General features: G+C 49.3%; 1 protein-coding gene across 1 annotated transcript; it reads left to right on the top strand.

Annotated features, from left to right (window-relative positions):
* The first annotated feature begins 3,282 nt into the window (after positions 1-3,282).
* LOC122384903 lies at positions 3,283-6,085 on the top strand. The gene has a single exon (XM_043372712.1). The coding sequence runs from the start codon at positions 3,311-3,313 to the stop codon at positions 5,765-5,767; it is 2,457 nt and encodes an 818-aa protein (XP_043228647.1). The 5' UTR covers positions 3,283-3,310; the 3' UTR covers positions 5,768-6,085.
* The last annotated feature ends 11,195 nt before the right edge of the window (positions 6,086-17,280 follow it).

Raw genomic sequence — 17,280 nt, 5'->3', positions numbered from 1 at the left:
TGACGAGAGGATCTCGATGATGCCCTTAGTTTGTTCCTATCTTGACTAATTCGAAAGTTATTCGAGAAAAACTCTCCATATCTAGCGCCGCCATTTTGACTTTTTCGACCCCTGTGACGTCATCTTTGACCTGACCTGAAAATGACTTAAGTAAAAATTGTAGATCTTGGCCGTGCGTATCCGATGCCGTACAGAGACTTCAGCTCTTACAATTTTATTCTGAACATTGGTGCCGAAACTCGGGGACTTAAGTGTCAGTCCCAAGATGTCTTTGGAAGAGCTGAAGCGGTCTCGAATAGCGGCACGTGGGTGGCTGAAGCGCGCCATTATCAGACTAGATAAGGCCATTTCGGCGCAGGACGCTGTGGAGCTGGAATTAATAATTTCAGAGTTTGATAATCGTTTGGCCAACCTAGATGCAATCCAAGCAAAGATTGAGCTTGTTCTTCCAGATGATGAGGTGGAAGAAGACGTTGGCAAAGCTGCTGAAGCCAGAGATGAAGCCATTGAATGCCGCATCAGGGCGATTCGAGCGCTCAGAACCAAGGCTCAGACTGAAGCTGCTCATGAAGTGGGAAGTACTTCAGCAAGTCAGGCTGTCAGACTTCCAAAACTGGAGCTACCACAGTTTAGTGGGGATATCCTTGAGTGGTCTGCCTTTTGGGACCAATTTGAAGCCTCGGTGGACTGTTCAGACCTGCCCGAGGTTTCAAAGTTTGTGTACCTTCGATCCCTGTTGGTGGGAGAAGCCCGCAAGTGTGTTGAGGGCTTGGCAGTGGTCAAAGACAACTATGTGACTGCTTGCCAGCTGCTAAAGGAGAGGTTTGCGAGACCGGCAGCCATCATCTTTGCACACATCGAGAAGCTGCTGAAGCTGGGAAGCAAGGACCAGAAGGACCTCAAGATGATTCAAGATGAGCTGCTACTCCATGTTCGCAGCCTTGAACGCCTCGGGATCACTGGTGACCAGTACGGAGTGATTCTCACGCCACTGATCCTGAGCAGGCTGCCAGTGTCCTTCCGACTGGAGTGGGCTCGAGACTCTGCAGAGCGTGAAGGTGACCTCTCTTACCTCCTGGAGAGTCTGAAGCAAGAAATCGAGAGGAAGGAGCGCTGCAGGACAGTAGCAGGATCTGCAGTGGAAGCTGCTGGTGCTGAGGAGTCTGCCCGGGCTCCCCGTGGGGGGAGAGCCTACCGACCACCTGCTGCATCAGCTCTCCATGCCTCGTCAGCTCGCGGCAGCCGGAGGGCAGCCGCTGGAGCTGATGATCTGCCTTCAAGATCTCCAGCAGCGAGACCTTCACGACCAGGGACTGCAAGACCATCACCCAAGTGTGCTCTCTGCAGCGAGACACACCACACAGCTGAGTGTCGAGCTCTTGACAGCTTAACTGTTCCTGAGCGTGTTGATAAAGTAGAAGATACTGGTCTCTGCTTTGCATGTTTAAAGGTAGGTCATCATGCCAGACACTGTTCAGCACGCTGTGTGTCCTGTAAACGCAGACATCATCTTGTTTTGTGTCCCCTTCAGGGAGAGACATGTGTGCCACAGTCTGCAGCAAGCAGTAGCAACCCCCTGAGTGACACAGCTGGTGTTGGAGCATCCCGTCCACCTGTGACTGTGTCTTTGCCCTGTGGTGATGAGGAAATGACCAGTACTAGGCAGTGCACAGTCTTGCCCACTGCTAAAGTGCTAGTGTATGGTTCCAAGGGTGTTGTTGAGGCTACTGCTCTGTTTGATTCAGGTTCCGATCGCACCTATGTCACAGAGTCACTGGTGAAACGTGTTGGTGCTGAGTGGGTGGGCTCCCAGCCTGTGAGTTTTGCTACCTTTGGTGGTGGCAAAGCCTCCAGTGGTGATAGGAATGTGTACAGAATGTCTGTGAAGGGTGCCACTGTCCCCAGCTGTGAAGTGAAAAGCTTTGCTGCTGTGTCTGTGCCAGTTATTTGTGCCCCACTGTCCCGTCCCAGTGTGCCACTGTCATGCCTTGCTGACTTCCATGAGCTGACATTGGCAGAGGACAGTTTCACTGATCGGACCCTCTGTGTTGACATCCTCATCGGACTTGACTGTTACTGGACTATGATGAGGTCGGGAATGGTGATCAGTTCATCTGGTCTCACCGCACAGGACTCGTGTTTCGGCTGGGTGGTCTCTGCAGCAGCTGCTGATGCGCACTGCAGTGCCAGTCTGATGACCTGCTGACTTCTGTGTCTGGGTGACCTGAGTCCGAGGGAGCTGCGTAACTTCTGGGAGCTGGAAGGTATTGGTGTTTCCTCCAAAGAAGGTGAGACGCTGCATGATGATGCTGTTCTGCAGCAGTTTGAGTCCTCAGTCAGATTTGTTAAGGGAAGGTATGAGGTGGCACTTCCAAAGAAGGAGGATTCTTATCTTCCTGAGCTTCAGACCAACTTACCAGCCGCTGAGAGCCGTCTCAGGAGTTTGTCTCGTAGACTGGACAGGGATGATGAGCTTCATTCTCAGTATCATGATGTTCTGTGTGAAATGGAGAATAGTGGTGTCATTGAGGAGGTTCCGGAGAGTGAGGTTGATGGCCCCTCCGGCAGGACGTATTACATGCCTCATCGACCTGTTCTGCGTCCTGAGAGTTCTAGTACCAAAGTTCGACCGGTCTTTGATGCCTCTGCCGCTGGTGCTAACGGCATCTCCTTGAATGACTGTCTGGAGACTGGGCCCTCACTGATTCCCAACCTGACTGATGTACTTCTTAGGTTCAGGCGGCACCAGTTTGCAGTGACTGGTGACATCAGTAAGGCATTCTTGCAGATGTCAGTGAGACCCGAAGATCGTGACTGCCTGCGCTTCCTGTGGGATGATGGTGGTCAGGTGCGACACATGAGGTTCTGTCGCGTCCCCTTTGGCGTGTCGTCTTCACCCTTTCTGCTGAACGCGACCGTGAAACATCACTTACGCCTCTGTCCACAGTCTGACTCGACGGTTGTATCTGAGCTGCAGAACAACCTCTATGTGGACGACTGGCTAACAGGAGCCGACACAGAGGCAGCGGCCAAGCAGCTGTTCCTGGAAGGGAAGGAGATCTTGTCTCAGGCCGGCATGACACTCAGTAAGTGCCACTCTAACAGTGAGGTCGTTCTTGATGGCGCTGACGCCTCTCAGTATTCTGAGGAGGACAGGTTGAAGATCCTAGGTGTCCGCTGGGACCCGACCAGTGATGTTCTGCGCTATGATGGAGTACACATTCCACCTGATGTGGTTCCTATCAAACGAATACTTCTTAGCTTTTTAGCTAGAATGTTTGATCCGCTGGGATTTCTCGTTCCATTTCTGATGGTCCTCAAGGTCCTGTTCCAGCAGTTGTGGCTGCTTGGTCTTGAGTGGGACGAGCCACTCGGTGATGAGCTGTCCGAGACCTTTCGCAGATGGGTGGCAGGCCTTTCTGAGCTACCCAGCGTCAGGATTCCCAGGTGTTTCATGTTGAAAGGTGTGTGCTGGTCTAACGTGCAGGGTCTCGAGATTCATGTGTTTGCGGATGCCAGCACGAAGGGTTACGGATGTGTGTCCTATGTGCGCTACTGCCTCCCCAGTGGAGGATTTGGCGTGACGTTCGTGATGGCGCGCGCTCGGGTGGCGCCTGTGAGGACAGTGACCCTTCCCAGGCTGGAGCTGCTGGCCTGTTTGTTGGCGGCTCGCCTGGCACGTCACGTGTCTACCGCACTGGAGCTGCCCAGCTCTGTGCCGGTTTTCTGCTGGACCGACTCCACTGTGGCGCTGGCGTGGGTGAGGAGCTCACCAGCCAAGTGGAAGCAGTTTGTCCGGAATCGAGTGGGAGAGATTCAGGAGCTCACCGACCCGTCCAGCTGGGGCCACGTCAGTAGCACTGACAATCCTGCTGACGCTGCCTCCAGGGGTCTGATGGCGGATCAGCTGATCGGCTCGTCACTGTGGCTGCGGGGTCCGGAGTGGCTTCTGTCTTCGGGTAGACCACCGGCCGAGAGTCAGCTGTTCGTGAGCGAGGAACTGGTGAACGAAGGGCCGGAGGACAGAGAGGACACTGACCGAGTGCTCTCTACTCAGGCGAGTGCTGATGGGCTGATCCCGCCTGTCGTGCTGATGTCTCAGCCTGGTGCTGAATCTCGAGACTGCGTGTTTCCCGTGGAGCGGTGGAGCTCGCTGACAAAGGCCGTTCGTGTCACGGCGTGGGTGAGACGTTTTGTTCTGAATCTGCGGCATCCTGAGAGCCGTGATCTGTCAGCTGAGCTATCCTATGAAGAGCTTTGTCAGGCCAAGGCTGTTCTGATTCAACAGACGCAGCGCGCCAGTTACCGTTTCGAGTACTCGGCGCTTGAGCAGGGTAAAGCGGTGTCCAGGTCGTCTCCTTTGTACAGACTGGCCCCGTACCTGGCTGAGGACGGTCTGCTCCGCAGGAGAGGCCGCCTTCAGATGTCTGATCTGTCGGCTGACGAGAAACATCCGATCATCCTACCGAAGTGTCACCTGTCTCGACTTATCGTTCGCTTCCAGCACAGGTTGATGTGCCACGCGGGTGTCGGCACTCTGCTGTGCGCACTGCGCCGAACTTACTGGATTGTGTCGGCACGGCGCATTGCCAAATCAGTGAAGCGTGAGTGTCTGGCATGCCAGAGACAGGACTCGCCAGCGTGTTGTGAGCCGGCTGGCCCACTGCCGCGTGTCCGGGTGACGGAGTCGTCTCCGTTCAGTGTGACGGGCATTGATTTTGCAGGCCCGCTCTTCTCCGTGGACCAGCCGGGGAAGAAGTTCTATGTCTGTCTCTTCACGTGTGGGACCACACGTGCCGTCCATCTGGAGCTGACTGACGCGCTGTCCCTGCCTGCTTTTGTCATGGCGCTGAGGCGTTTCGCCGCCAGACGGGGATGGCCGGCTGTCATCTATTCTGACAACGCTGCTACTTTTAAGGCGTGTGCGGCTCGTCTCAGAGACACCATGGCTGATTCGGCTCCCGAGTGGAGGTTCATCGTGCCGTCTGCACCCTGGTATGGTGGATGGTGGGAGCGGCTTGTGCGCTCGGTGAAGGTCGGCCTGCGTAAGGCTCTCGGCAGGAGGTGTCTCACGCGTGCTGAGCTGGAGACAGTCCTTCACGAGATCGAGTCGTGCATTAACTCCCGACCACTGACATTTGTGACTGATGACAGCGCCTGTGACGAACCCTTGACTCCGAATCATTTCCTGATCGGTCGTGGTTCTGTATTTGGCCCCGATGTGGTGGAGGATCCTGAGAATGTGTCTGTGAGCTCACTCTGCCAGCGTGAGTCTGTCCGTCGGTCCCGTCTAGAGCAGTTCTGGCGGGTGTGGAGAGAGGATTATGTCCGAAACTTGCCTGCTCTCGTTCCCAATTTCAAGTCCAGAGGTGGTTTGCGGGTGGGATCAGTCGTGATGATCCACCGAGATAACGTGCCACGTTTGCAGTGGCCCTGGGGAACGGTAGAGAGGCTGCACCCTGGTAAAGACGGCATTGTGAGGAGTGTTGATGTGCGGACGTGTAAAGGTGTGTATACGTGTGCTGTTCAGCGTCTGCACCGCTTGGAGATTGTAGATGCCGGCTCCGATCTCTCTGATAGCCCTCGTGACGGATCCGATGACGGGTTCAGTGTTACCGATCACGGATCTGGTGGTACCTGTGACAGTTCTGGTGTGAGTCGCTCACGTGCTCACAGGTCAAGCAATGTACCCTCTGTTCAAGCGGCCGAAAGGATGTCCTATCGGACCCGCTCGGGTCGCGTGTCTCGGCCGCCGGCTCGTTATTAGTTAAGTTTGATTCGCGATTGCCGTCTTTCGTGTATCATTTAGTGTAAGTGCATTGTGTTTGTTACGTTATTGAGGCCTTGTGACGAGATGACAAGATCCTCAGGTGGGAGTATGTTGGGAATTGTCGGCCGCCACGGATACTCGGGTGCCCGGCTGGCATGGTACTGCCATCTGCCGGCGTCATGATGAAGTGCGGGCACGGTGAGGGCGCTGGGGTGGTGAGTTTTGCGCAGTGTTGACGTGTCATTCTGTGTTGTGCCCCGGCCCCGCCCAGTGCTGTGGTGGCGGCGCCGTGTTGGGACTGTTCAAGAGGAATACAGAGACTTCAGCTCTTACAATTTTATTCTGAACAGCTTCAGCTGCTTTGTAATGACTACCAATGACTCATCCTGATGTGACTGTCTTCAGAGGTGCTTGTCTTAATTGGAGTTTAATGGCGGCCCATTCTGTGCGGACAGTGAAAAATGATTGGGGAGGGTGGACCTGGGGACGGGTGGGAGGAGGGAGGGAATAATGACAAGGGAGGGAAGCGTGCGGCAGCGCTCTGCTCAGCTGCGCGTCACCGGGCCGGCCGTGCCGAAAAGATACTACGTTAGATGTTCAAGATGTAGCGTGCTACACATGCACAAGTGTCAAGTGACATCTCTGGCCCCCTGGACATTTGGGTTTGCATATGGCTGATTTTGTTAGGGCGTTCTTTAGTTTGTTTTCGTTTTTCCATGCTATATGTACGCGTAGGTTTGATTTTCTCACGATAGATTTGATTTTCCGTGATAGTTGCTCGTCAATGAACGGCAACGTCTATCTCCGTCTATCTCGTCCGTCCCTTTCTTGTTTCCCCCTCCGCTCTTGTTCCGTGGCTCTCTACCCCTTCTTGACCTTGACCATTATACCTCTCTGAGAAGTCTCCTTAACAGTTTCGGAGGATATCCGTTCTCTAAAAGTAACTGCCAGATCTTGTTGACGCTTCTGATTTCTTTTTCCTTACTGGAAGAGTTGTTAAATGCCCTATGAAACATGTTTCGAATAATGTTATGCTTAATACTTTGAGGATGTGCCGATGAGGAGTGCAGAATGATACCAGAATTTGTTGGCTTGATGAAAAGTTCTGTTTCCAGCGTTGTTTTTGCACCACGGGTCTCTACGGTTACGTAGGTGTCCAAGAAGGGCACCCCCACTCCATGACTACTGTGCTCCATAGTAAAGGATATGTTAGGATGTTGGTTGTTGAGGAACGCTGAAAAATCGTCCAATGCCTTCTGTCCGTGGTTCCAGATTCCCGCATAATCATCTATATACCGGCATAGGCGCGGGAGCCGGGGGGCAGTGGGGGTAGCTTGCCCCCCCCCCCCCCAACTCTGGGGCCGTGGGGGCGGTGCCACCACAGCTTTGAGACGGAATACCACACTTTTTTGCGAATGTTTTCTTTTTTGTTGAAAAAGCCGAGGGATGAAAAACAAGTGGCCTGAAACCGGTGAGAAAACTAGATTTGGGGGTACCCTAGGTTGATCTCTATTATGGTGTGCCCCCCCCCCCCCCAGTCGGAAAGTAGTTCCCGCGCCCCTGTATACCGGGCTAGGAACGCTGGTTTCAAAGGGGAGTTCGCAAGGGCTTTGGTTTCAAAACGATCGAGGAATAAAATGGCCAGAGGCGGAGCGCAGGGGTTCCCCATAGCGATGCCTACTTTTTGTCGGAAGTAGTCATTGTTGAAGGAGAAGACGTTGTCTCCAAGGCTTTGTTCCAGCAGGCGGGAAATGTCATCTTTTGTCAACCCAAATGTGTCGATCTTATCTCCATGCTCGTCTAGTTTTTCTCTTACTGCGTCTATGGCCTCATTTATTGGTATACTTCCATATAGGTTAACAACATCAATCGAGAAGAAAATGCTTTCCGCCTTGGGTTCGTTAACGATATACGAAAGATAAATCACCGTGCTTGTCAGTGTTGCAGTAGGAGGAAAGGTTTTGATTAGTGTCTAGATAAAACCAGAACCGGGTGGGGCTTGAACCCACGACATCGCACTCGGCACACAGATCACCCAGCCCCAACGCTACGAGCACCCGTCGCCCTGCGTCCCTGCGCAGCTTGCTGGATAGTGTTTCGGCCAAAGTTGTTGGATGGATGTCTGACGTCTGTGAATGTCACGAGGCCAAGGCCGAAGGTAAATGAGGATGCCGAACCAGGTTGGACCGGGTTGGATCAGGCTAGACCGGGGTCTAATACCCAATCCTGCAGGTCATACAAAACAGTAGTTAGTTTCGGGTCATATTTTTAAAAAAGTTTTTGTTTTCCTTTTTAACTTATTTTAGCTTATAGTTTAGTTTAAGTATAGTTTAAGTCACTTCGTTCGCGGCGCTCGCACGAGTGGGACCTGTCCGTACTTCGGCGATTGCGGCGCAGCTGATTGACGGGAGTATTTGCGAGATAGTGGCTGTTGAATCATTAGTTTTGACAAATAAGTGATTGCGTGAGTAGACTTAAATTGTTTTTCCTTTCTCAGTTCCTATTCATTCCATTTAAGAAGCCAGACTCTGATAAACATAGCGCCACGCAAGCGTCACGTTTGTCTTTCTTTTTGAATAGGCTGTAGGAAATAAGTTTTGGAGGTCTAGGACGCTGACAACATGACAGTTGTGACCATGGATCAGGTTAGTGCTCTCATAGCAGAGGCAGTGGAAAAGGAAACAACAGGTATGAAAAGAGATATCATGGCTCTTCAAGCAGAGAACAAAAAATGAGTGAAAAAAATAACCAAACTGGAATGGGCTTTAGATGAGGCCGAGCAATACAACAGGAAAACTTCACTGATCCTAGGTGGGGAGGGAGTGCCAGAGGGGAGACATGATGAGTCTCCAGCAGAGACCCGTGAGACAGCTCTCAAACTCATCAAAGAACAACTCAACATAAATCTGAAAGGGGCAACCTCGACATGTCACCGCCTAAGAAATAAAAAAGGATCCTCATCAAATTTCAGGATCTTGATGACAGGGATGCAGTTTACCAGGCCAAATTCAACCAGACAGGTGACCTCAAAGACAAAATCACTGTCCATGAAAACTTGACGGACAAAAGAGCCCGCATGGTCAAATACTTGGGGGACATGCGTGCCAAGCAGCAGGTCCTCAACTTTCATACCAAAAATGGAGTCATCCTAGCAAGGAACTCAACTGACAAAAGGTATGCAAGGATCCAGCCATGGTTCAATGAGCAGGAAATCCTGGATGCCATGGATGCTGCTCCGCATAAGTCTGACCAACACCCCAACCAGGGTAGATTTCTGAGGTCCCAGACCCTTCAGGCCATCCCACGGGACCTTGTGGTCAAGCGCACAGCTGACCTAGAGGAGATAGCTGAAATCCGATCAGACACAAACCGTCAGAGGGGTAAGGCCAGAGGAAACATGAAATGAGCAAATGTGCTGATCTGAGATACTGAGTTTAAGGAGATGCAGTACTTTGGCATGGCTCACAATCACACAGACTGCGCACAGAGTATAGTAAAATGGCTGAAGTGAACTCCACCTACCATAAATGCATGGTTACTGCAATGTGAAATGCTTATATGCCATGGCTGTATGGCTGACCCCAGCTGCTAGTAATAACGGATGCTACCGAATGTGAGCAAAAACAATAGCCCCCCCCCCCAGGCATATTTCTGCCAGCTTTGCCAATGAGCTATTGAAGCTGCGTAGAACTATGTGAGTGCATGTGTGTGTGTAAAAGAATGTGTGCATGCTGCAGAAGCATGAGCCTGGCAGAAAGGCTGTTTTAACCCGCGCCCGGCTGGGGGTCCTGGATTTCCACGCCCTGCTGGGGGGGGGGGTGTTTGAACACCCCCCCCCCCTTGTAACTCGGCTCCTGGGCCACGTAGCGATACGCAGAAGGCGGCGTTCGAAAGAGCGTCAAAAATAATGACGAAATCACTTCGGTCACTTTTTTGGTCAGGTCAAAGGTCAGGTCACCAGAGGTCATTGAAGGCAAAATTTCGCCGATTTCCAGGTCGAATGGCGAAAATTTCCAAGAAGCCAACGCATAACTCGGGAACCAATAGAGCTACAGCGCCGCGGAAAAGCGCATTCGATAGCCCTATTAACGCCCTTTCTGAGTAATTCTCTCAGATTTGACCTAACGTCAACGGTTTTGCCTGCAGGGGGCAAAAACTGCAAAAATAGCCGATTTTTTCGGAAACAGTTTTTCTTCAATAACTTTTGACCCAAGCCCTGTACGAGCTTACTTTTACCGGCATCGTGTTCCTCTCGTCAAGACGCATCGAATGAACTATAACTTGACCTTGAAAGGTCAACTTGAAAATTTGACCTCAGGTCAAGGTCATGACCTGACCGGAAAGGGTCATGTTGCATATCAGTCGATCCGTATCGTCGAGCTGAACACATCTAAGGCGTTTTCATCGCTCTAGCATGCCTCTATCAAAAGTTATTTGCGAAAAACTGTTAGATACCATTCGTGACCTAAGATGACCTCAGGGCATAAACAAGGGTCACGGACACCATTTTCATGTTCAGTGTGTCTAAACCACTTGTAATTCGGTGTTTGGGAGTGTTTATAATGTCTTTCATCCAAAAGAGGCGCATTTCAATTTTCTCCCATTGACTTATAATGGGGAGGTCGCAAAATTGACCTGACCTTAGGTCACGGATATCAAAATTCTGAGATATACATTTTGTACATGCTATTGCTCTTAGCAATCGCTGAAAGTTTAAAAGCGATCGGTCACTCGGTGTAGCTATGACAGACATTGAAACTTTTTATGAGGTGAGGTCACTTCAAGTGACCTGGTGACCTGACCTTGAATGACCTTGGTCTGAAATTTTCACAACATGTGTAGAATTGATGTATGATAAGGTGTGCCAAAAACGGCGGCGCTCCGCGCCGCCGTTTTTGAGATATTCGCGAAAAACCACAAGGGGGGGTGTTCAAACACCCCCCCAGCAGGGCGCGGGTTAACCAACATGTATGAGTGCATGCTGAAAGTGCATGAGCCTGGCAGATAGGCTGTTTTAAACTGTTCTAATCTTTGGGTACTGGGGGGCTTGCCAATTATGGATATGTGTATAACAAGCATAGGCCCAAAGATTGGCCATTCAGCTGGGGTCAAGCTATATGGGAGGTGTATGATGGCTGATTACGGCTTGGACATTGCTGAACTGTGAACATAATAACATTGAGAGGCATGATAGGAACTTATGTTTCACTTGTCATGCCTACATGTGGCCTACATGCCATGAATGTGGAGGGAGAACATGAACTAGCACTGGCCATCTGTGCGAGCTGAGTGCTTGGAGTATGTCAATGGGTGCAGCACTCCCAAAACATACATCAATGATGCTACAGCATTATAGTATGCATGGTGGGAGCGTTTTTTAGCTACTAACCCACATGCTGCTGACATATACTTACTCACGTCTGTCAATTCAGCAGCAACGAATATCAGCCTGACAGCAGCATATTTCGGGGTCTCTCGATTTGGCTGAAAATCAGTATACAGGGCCTTCTCGATGCGCTGATTTCGAAAATGTGCCTCTTTGAGTGGTATTTTGCATCGTTAACGAGTTAACGATCCGTTAACATTTCAGCAGCATATATCCATTTCAGCAGCAAATTTTCGGGGTCTTTCGATTTGGCTTAAAATCGGTGTACAGGGTCTCCTTGATGCGCTGATTCCGAAAAGGTTCCTCTTTGGGGTGGTATTTTGCACCGTTAACGAGTTAACGACCAATTAACATTTTAACGGGAGACTTTCGATTTGGCTGAAAATCATAATACAGGGCCTCCTCGATGCGCTGATTCCGAAAATGTACCTCTTTGGGGTGGTATTTTGCACCGTTAACGAGTTAACGACCAATTAACATTTTAACGGGAAACGGCGGGGTCTTACGATTTGGCTGAAAATCAGTATACAGGGCCTCCTCGATGCGCTGATTTCGTAAATGTGCCTCTTTGGGGTGGTATTTTGCACTGTTAACGAGTTAACGATCCGTTAACACTTCAGCAGCATATATCGATTTAAGCAGCAAATTTTCGGGGTCTTTCGATTTGGCTTAAAATCGGTGTACAGGGTCTCCTCGATGCGCTGATTCCGAAAAGGTATCCCTTTGGTAAAATTTTATCAACTTTAAAATTTGACCTTTTTTGGCCTGACCTTGACCTGACCTTGACCTGAACTTCACCAGAAAGTGACCTAAGCCGTACCTGATAGTCTTATCCCTATTCCTGGCGGGCTCCGCCGGGACAAGAAACTGGCGGGGGGGGCCGATTCGGCCCCCCCCCCGTGAGATCTCGAGAACGAAGCAAGATAGCGACAAGCAGTAAACGGCATCAGATACGCATGGACAAGGTCTACAATTTTTACAAAGGTCATTTTCAGGTCAGGTCAAAGATGACGTCACAGGGGTCGAAAAAGTCAAAATGGCGGCGCTAGATATGGAGAGTTTTTCTCGAATAACTTTCGAATTAGTCAAGATAGGAACAAACTAAGGGCATCATCGTGATCCTCTCGTCAATCCGCATCGAATGTTATATATGTTGACCTCGAAAGGTCAAGGTCAAAGGTTGACCTCAGGTCACGTGACCTCGAGGTCATCATGTATATCATTCGATGCGTCTTGACGAGCTGAACACAATGAGACCATCCACGCGTCTGTATCTTGTTCCTGTACGGAGTTATTGGCCAAAAACCTTTGGTGACCTTTGATGACGTCACATGACCTCACAGCTGCCCAACAGCAAAACAGACCTCAAGGTAGTGAAGGTTGATCGTATATGAAGTCATGTATGGTATATGGGGCCATTCCGACCCGTTTTAGTGGTAAAAACAGGGAGTTGATTTTTCCCCCATTGACTTATAATGGGGAGGTCGCGAAACTGACCTGACCTTAGGTCACCGATATCAAAATTCAGAGATATACAAATTGCACATACTGGTACCCTAACTAAAGCCTGAAGAGAAGAAATTGATCGGTCAAAAACTCTAGCTCTGGCGTGATTGCAAACTTTTCTTAGGTAGGGTCACCAAGCCGCCTGTGGTGACCTGACCTGAGGTCAGATCAACTCAAAATTTTCAGACATGTTGCGTAGAAGCCTTTTAGGAAAAGTCAGAAAATTTGAGCTTCCTAGCTCAACGCGTTTGGGAGAAATAACCAAAAAACCTCAGGGGGGGGGCTCCTGAGGCCCCCCCCCGCCAGGAATAGGGTTATAACCAACACCATAGAGTTGGAAATGAAAAATTGGCCATAAATCATGCATCACACAACCCTACTGTTAACGCCAGACCCGTTGAGACCCTAATTTTTCGCGATTATTTTTAAATGCGTGGAATAATTTCAACCATATTTAGGAAATAGCTGTTTCAAGACCTGCCGAAACTTTTTCTTCAAATACGTTTTGTTGCCATTTAAATATTTGTGGCACTTGTCATTGACTCGTAATGTTAACTGTTTTTCCATCCTGGATAGGGGCTTTCATACGTCATATGACATTAGGCTCCGCCCACGACTGCGGCATTGACCCGTGCCCATCAGCGACCTCTGTACACACGACACCCCTGCCATCTGTAATGGACTATGAATTTCGCTGACGCTTCACGTGCTATGTATCAATTCAAATTGCAGCAGACGGTCAAGTAAATGTTAGGCTCTTGTTGACTCTCGTATATAGGACCAAGAGAACCATCACTCCTCAACCTACTACTCACACATGCTTCGAACAAACGTTAAAGATTCCTAACAAATACGATTTTCGATGTAGGATATATGTTTGAAATATGAGCGAGCCTTATGATGTGAAGCGAAGGCAATTAACTAATTATTGCGCTGTTCGATGGTTGCATAGCGATTTACAAATCAGCAACTACTTGATGACATCCGACATCCCATTATCACATTATCTGCAACGCCATAGGCTTAAGATACAGGTGAATATTTCCTAACCTTATGTCAGGCATATGCCATCTGCCAGTCATTTGCAGCTTATGAAAAATAAAACAAATATCAGCGAACCTATCAGCATTGTACAAGCAATGCGCAATTGAGCATTTATGGCTCCTCAGTCATCATGTCGCTCTTTGGGCACTGTCAGACAAGACGTTACGCACAACTCCGCCGGCTTTCGGCACCGCTCGACCGTCCCCGCTCCACGCCACAGCGCGAGTGACCGCGCGCCGGCCCGAAACCGCCGCAGGCCAAGACCACAGAGGCGGGGCTTAGCTTTGACGTCATAACGTATCACAGACTGACTGGTGATAGCCTCTACACACCGGGTGAAAATCTTGCTCGAAATTTAACATTACGAGTCAATGAGAAGTGCCTGAAGTATTGAAATGGCGACAAAATATCTAAATTGTAAAAGTTTCGGCAGGTCTTGAAACGGCCATGTCCTGAGTTTGGTTGAAATTCTTCCACGCATTTAAAAATAATCGCGAAAAATTAGGGTCTCAAGGGGTCTGGCGTTAACAGTAGTAAAGTTGGGCTCATGTGACCTGACCTCTGACCCTTGGTGACCTGACCTGTGACCTGACCTGGTATTGTCAGTGTCCTCTAATAGCAACATATCTACTAGGCAACTGACGCCCTATCGCTGATTCTCGACAAAATGCGTTTTCCTCGGTGTTGTAGCGCATTCCCTAGAAGACCCGTGAACGGTGAAACATTTCATCTTTGACCTGACCTGTGACGTCATCGGTGACCCCGAGGTCAATGAAATTTGGTTTCCTTCGACAAATTTGACAGGCCTTTCGAACGCCGTTTGAATTTTGTGGATCCGTCCAGTAGTTTCGGAGATATGAGGGGGGGGCAAAAATAGCCCCCCCACCAGGTCGCGTTATAAACAGACCCCATCAGGGCGCGGGCTAACGGTGCAAAATACCACCCCAAAGAGGTACATTTTCGGAATCAGCGCATCGAGGAGGCCCTATATACCGATTTTCAGCCAAATCGAAAGACCCCGAAATATGCTGCTGTGAGGCTGATATTCGTTGCTGCTGAATTGATAGACGTTGCTTACTCTGGCACCTATGATGGTACTGGTCTTTCAGCAAATATGAATCAACTAGCAAATGAATGCTCTAAATTATTTGGCAATTGGCATAGGCATTCTGTACTCTGTACTTACCTGCCCTGCTGGTAAACTGCATCACTGCATTAAAGGGACCCTCCGACCTTCAAAAAAGTTAATGAATTGGCATGAAAGTGATGTCGCTCGGTTCAGAAAGAGCAAAAATGAATATCTACCAAATTTCATCGAAAAATATTCACCGGTTTTCAAGATATTAGACTTTTACTTTTGTTTACTTTTGGGGATCTCCGCTGCTCCTAGCGACTTTATTTGAAAGTGCGGCACTTGTTGCGCGCAAAGCAGCATATACCACCGCGTGCTGCCAAACGTTTTAGTAAAAGATTTAAAAATCGTTAGATCTCCGCTGACGTCACAAATTCTAAGGGGGCATACCAATGCATTAGCCCCTTAGAATCCGAAAACTGCAAATTTGAAATTCCATATCTCCGAATTAAAGCATTTTTCGATGTTGTGAATGCCCAAACCGGTATTTTCAGGCCATGGCCACCAATTTGGCTATCTCAACTCAAAACTAATGTTAAGGTGGGAGGGTCCCTTTAAATTGTGTTGAACCTGTTTGTTTGACCTTCACACGCATTAGCTGTGTGGACTTGAGCAAAGATCATATGCTTTTTTGCATAAAAATTGTATTCCTCGAGTCCGTCTTGATGAAGTTGTTTTATAGGGTAGACCGGGGCAAGTCGCCCCGCCGAGGTAAAACGCCTCACCGATGTTTCTCGGAACTGGCAGAGTTCTGGGGAAACATCCTCTCTTCTATAAAACGTGTACTATATGATCATTATATGAGCAGACTGGAAAGAAATTGTGATGACTCTTTCGGGAGATATAGCCAAAAATGTGTTTTTTGAGTGATTTTTATGTTTTGTGGTCATATTATGCATCATGGCGTTCTTCTATGGTCCACATCAGGCTCACGACTTTTATGTATTTTGAACAACTATTGTCTAACGCTTATCATGCCGGGTTGGTCCGTGTTAAATTATGTCTTACTGGAGTGCAAGGCGTTGTTCTCTGACCGAACTACGTGATGGGGTAAAACGCCCCAGTAGGTCGCGGGGCAAAAAGCCCCATGGGGCGTTTTACCTCATGTGTTGTTCGGGCTACCCACTTTCTAATGTTCGGTAGCTGGCGAACAGTAAGTTTCTATGCCATTATGTGTATTTTTCTCAGCAACTGGATGGCAAAGGAAGTATTTTGTAAACATTTGCATTGCAATAATTTATTATTTGGTCTTATGAGGCAGGTGAAAAACCTGCTCATACAATAGTGTCATAGCTGAACACCTGACAGGATGGAATGTGCTAACTTCAGTGCCGTGCCTCCAGAGGTCTAACGGACCTCTCACATAAGATTTAGCCAACTACCATGTTAAATCTTTAATCTAAAGTATGGGGCTACTTGCCCCAGGCAGTGGGGCGTTTTGCCCTGGGGTTGGGGCAAAATGCCCCATTTGCAGTTGCTTCACAAATCACTTCCTAGCTTGGAGTCCGATCATAAGTGAATGAATTTGAGGGGTGCAATTTAAAGTAAAATGTCCAAAGAACGCATTGAGCACAAATTTGGCCTTCCAGCTAATGTAGGACAAAATTTATGTAGCAAAATAAATTATCTGGGGCGTCTTGCCCCAGGCTACCCTATTGTTCATTGTTTCTAGCACATAAAAAAAAACAAAAACAAAAGAAAACACAAAGTAAAAAAAAGTTTGGTTATTTGTTCACTGTTGTGTATTCTATGTGTGACTAATAGATATGTCACGTGATTTACTCACGCCTCTCCCTCCGTCCGTGCTGCTGTTGCGCAACAGCGCGGCGGCCTTGGGAAAACTCTTGTTCGTCAAATTGGACGCGATTTCACTCTCGAAGTCGCGGGTCTGCTGCTGGTGGGTGGGCATCCCGATTGTGTATTGGGCGTACTGCCGCGGGTGTGCGGGTGCAGCGGGTGTCTGCGTTGTGTGGTTGCGGGCCCGGGCGTGCGGGTGCTCGTCGGGTTCTCGGCGTTTGCCTGCCTGTCTACTACGGCCCCAGGATTGGGTCTGTGGCTTGTTGTCCGCCGGAGTCGGATCGCGGGATGAGGCGCGGGCCTGCTTCTCACTTGGCGGATGTCTGCTGTGGCCGTGGTCGTGCGATGGTAGTGACCCGGTCCGGGGGATGTCGGTCTGCCGGCGGCGGCTTCGCGACTGGTGATTCGCTGCTGCTTTTAAAGGTCTCAACGAACAACCTTGAGCTCTATGGTCAGAAGACCTCACTGCGTAATTTGTCGGTGTCCTGGACCTCCAGAAGTAAGGTGGTTGAAAAACAACTTTGACTTGAAGGTCTTGGAGGTCACTCCATAGCGAGTAATCTCACATTACATGAGCTTTTTAACGTGCAAAGAACTTCCAGATGAGCTCAACAAAAAAAAAATATTAACCCTTTTGTACATGTA

Source organism: Amphibalanus amphitrite, unplaced genomic scaffold (genome assembly GCF_019059575.1).
Source record: "Amphibalanus amphitrite isolate SeventyFive unplaced genomic scaffold, NRLGWU_Aamphi_draft 000202F_arrow, whole genome shotgun sequence".
NCBI lineage: Eukaryota > Metazoa > Arthropoda > Thecostraca > Balanomorpha > Balanidae > Amphibalanus > Amphibalanus amphitrite.
The sequence above is the reverse complement of the archived record's forward strand: the minus strand, read 5'-3'. Positions and strand labels throughout refer to the sequence as shown.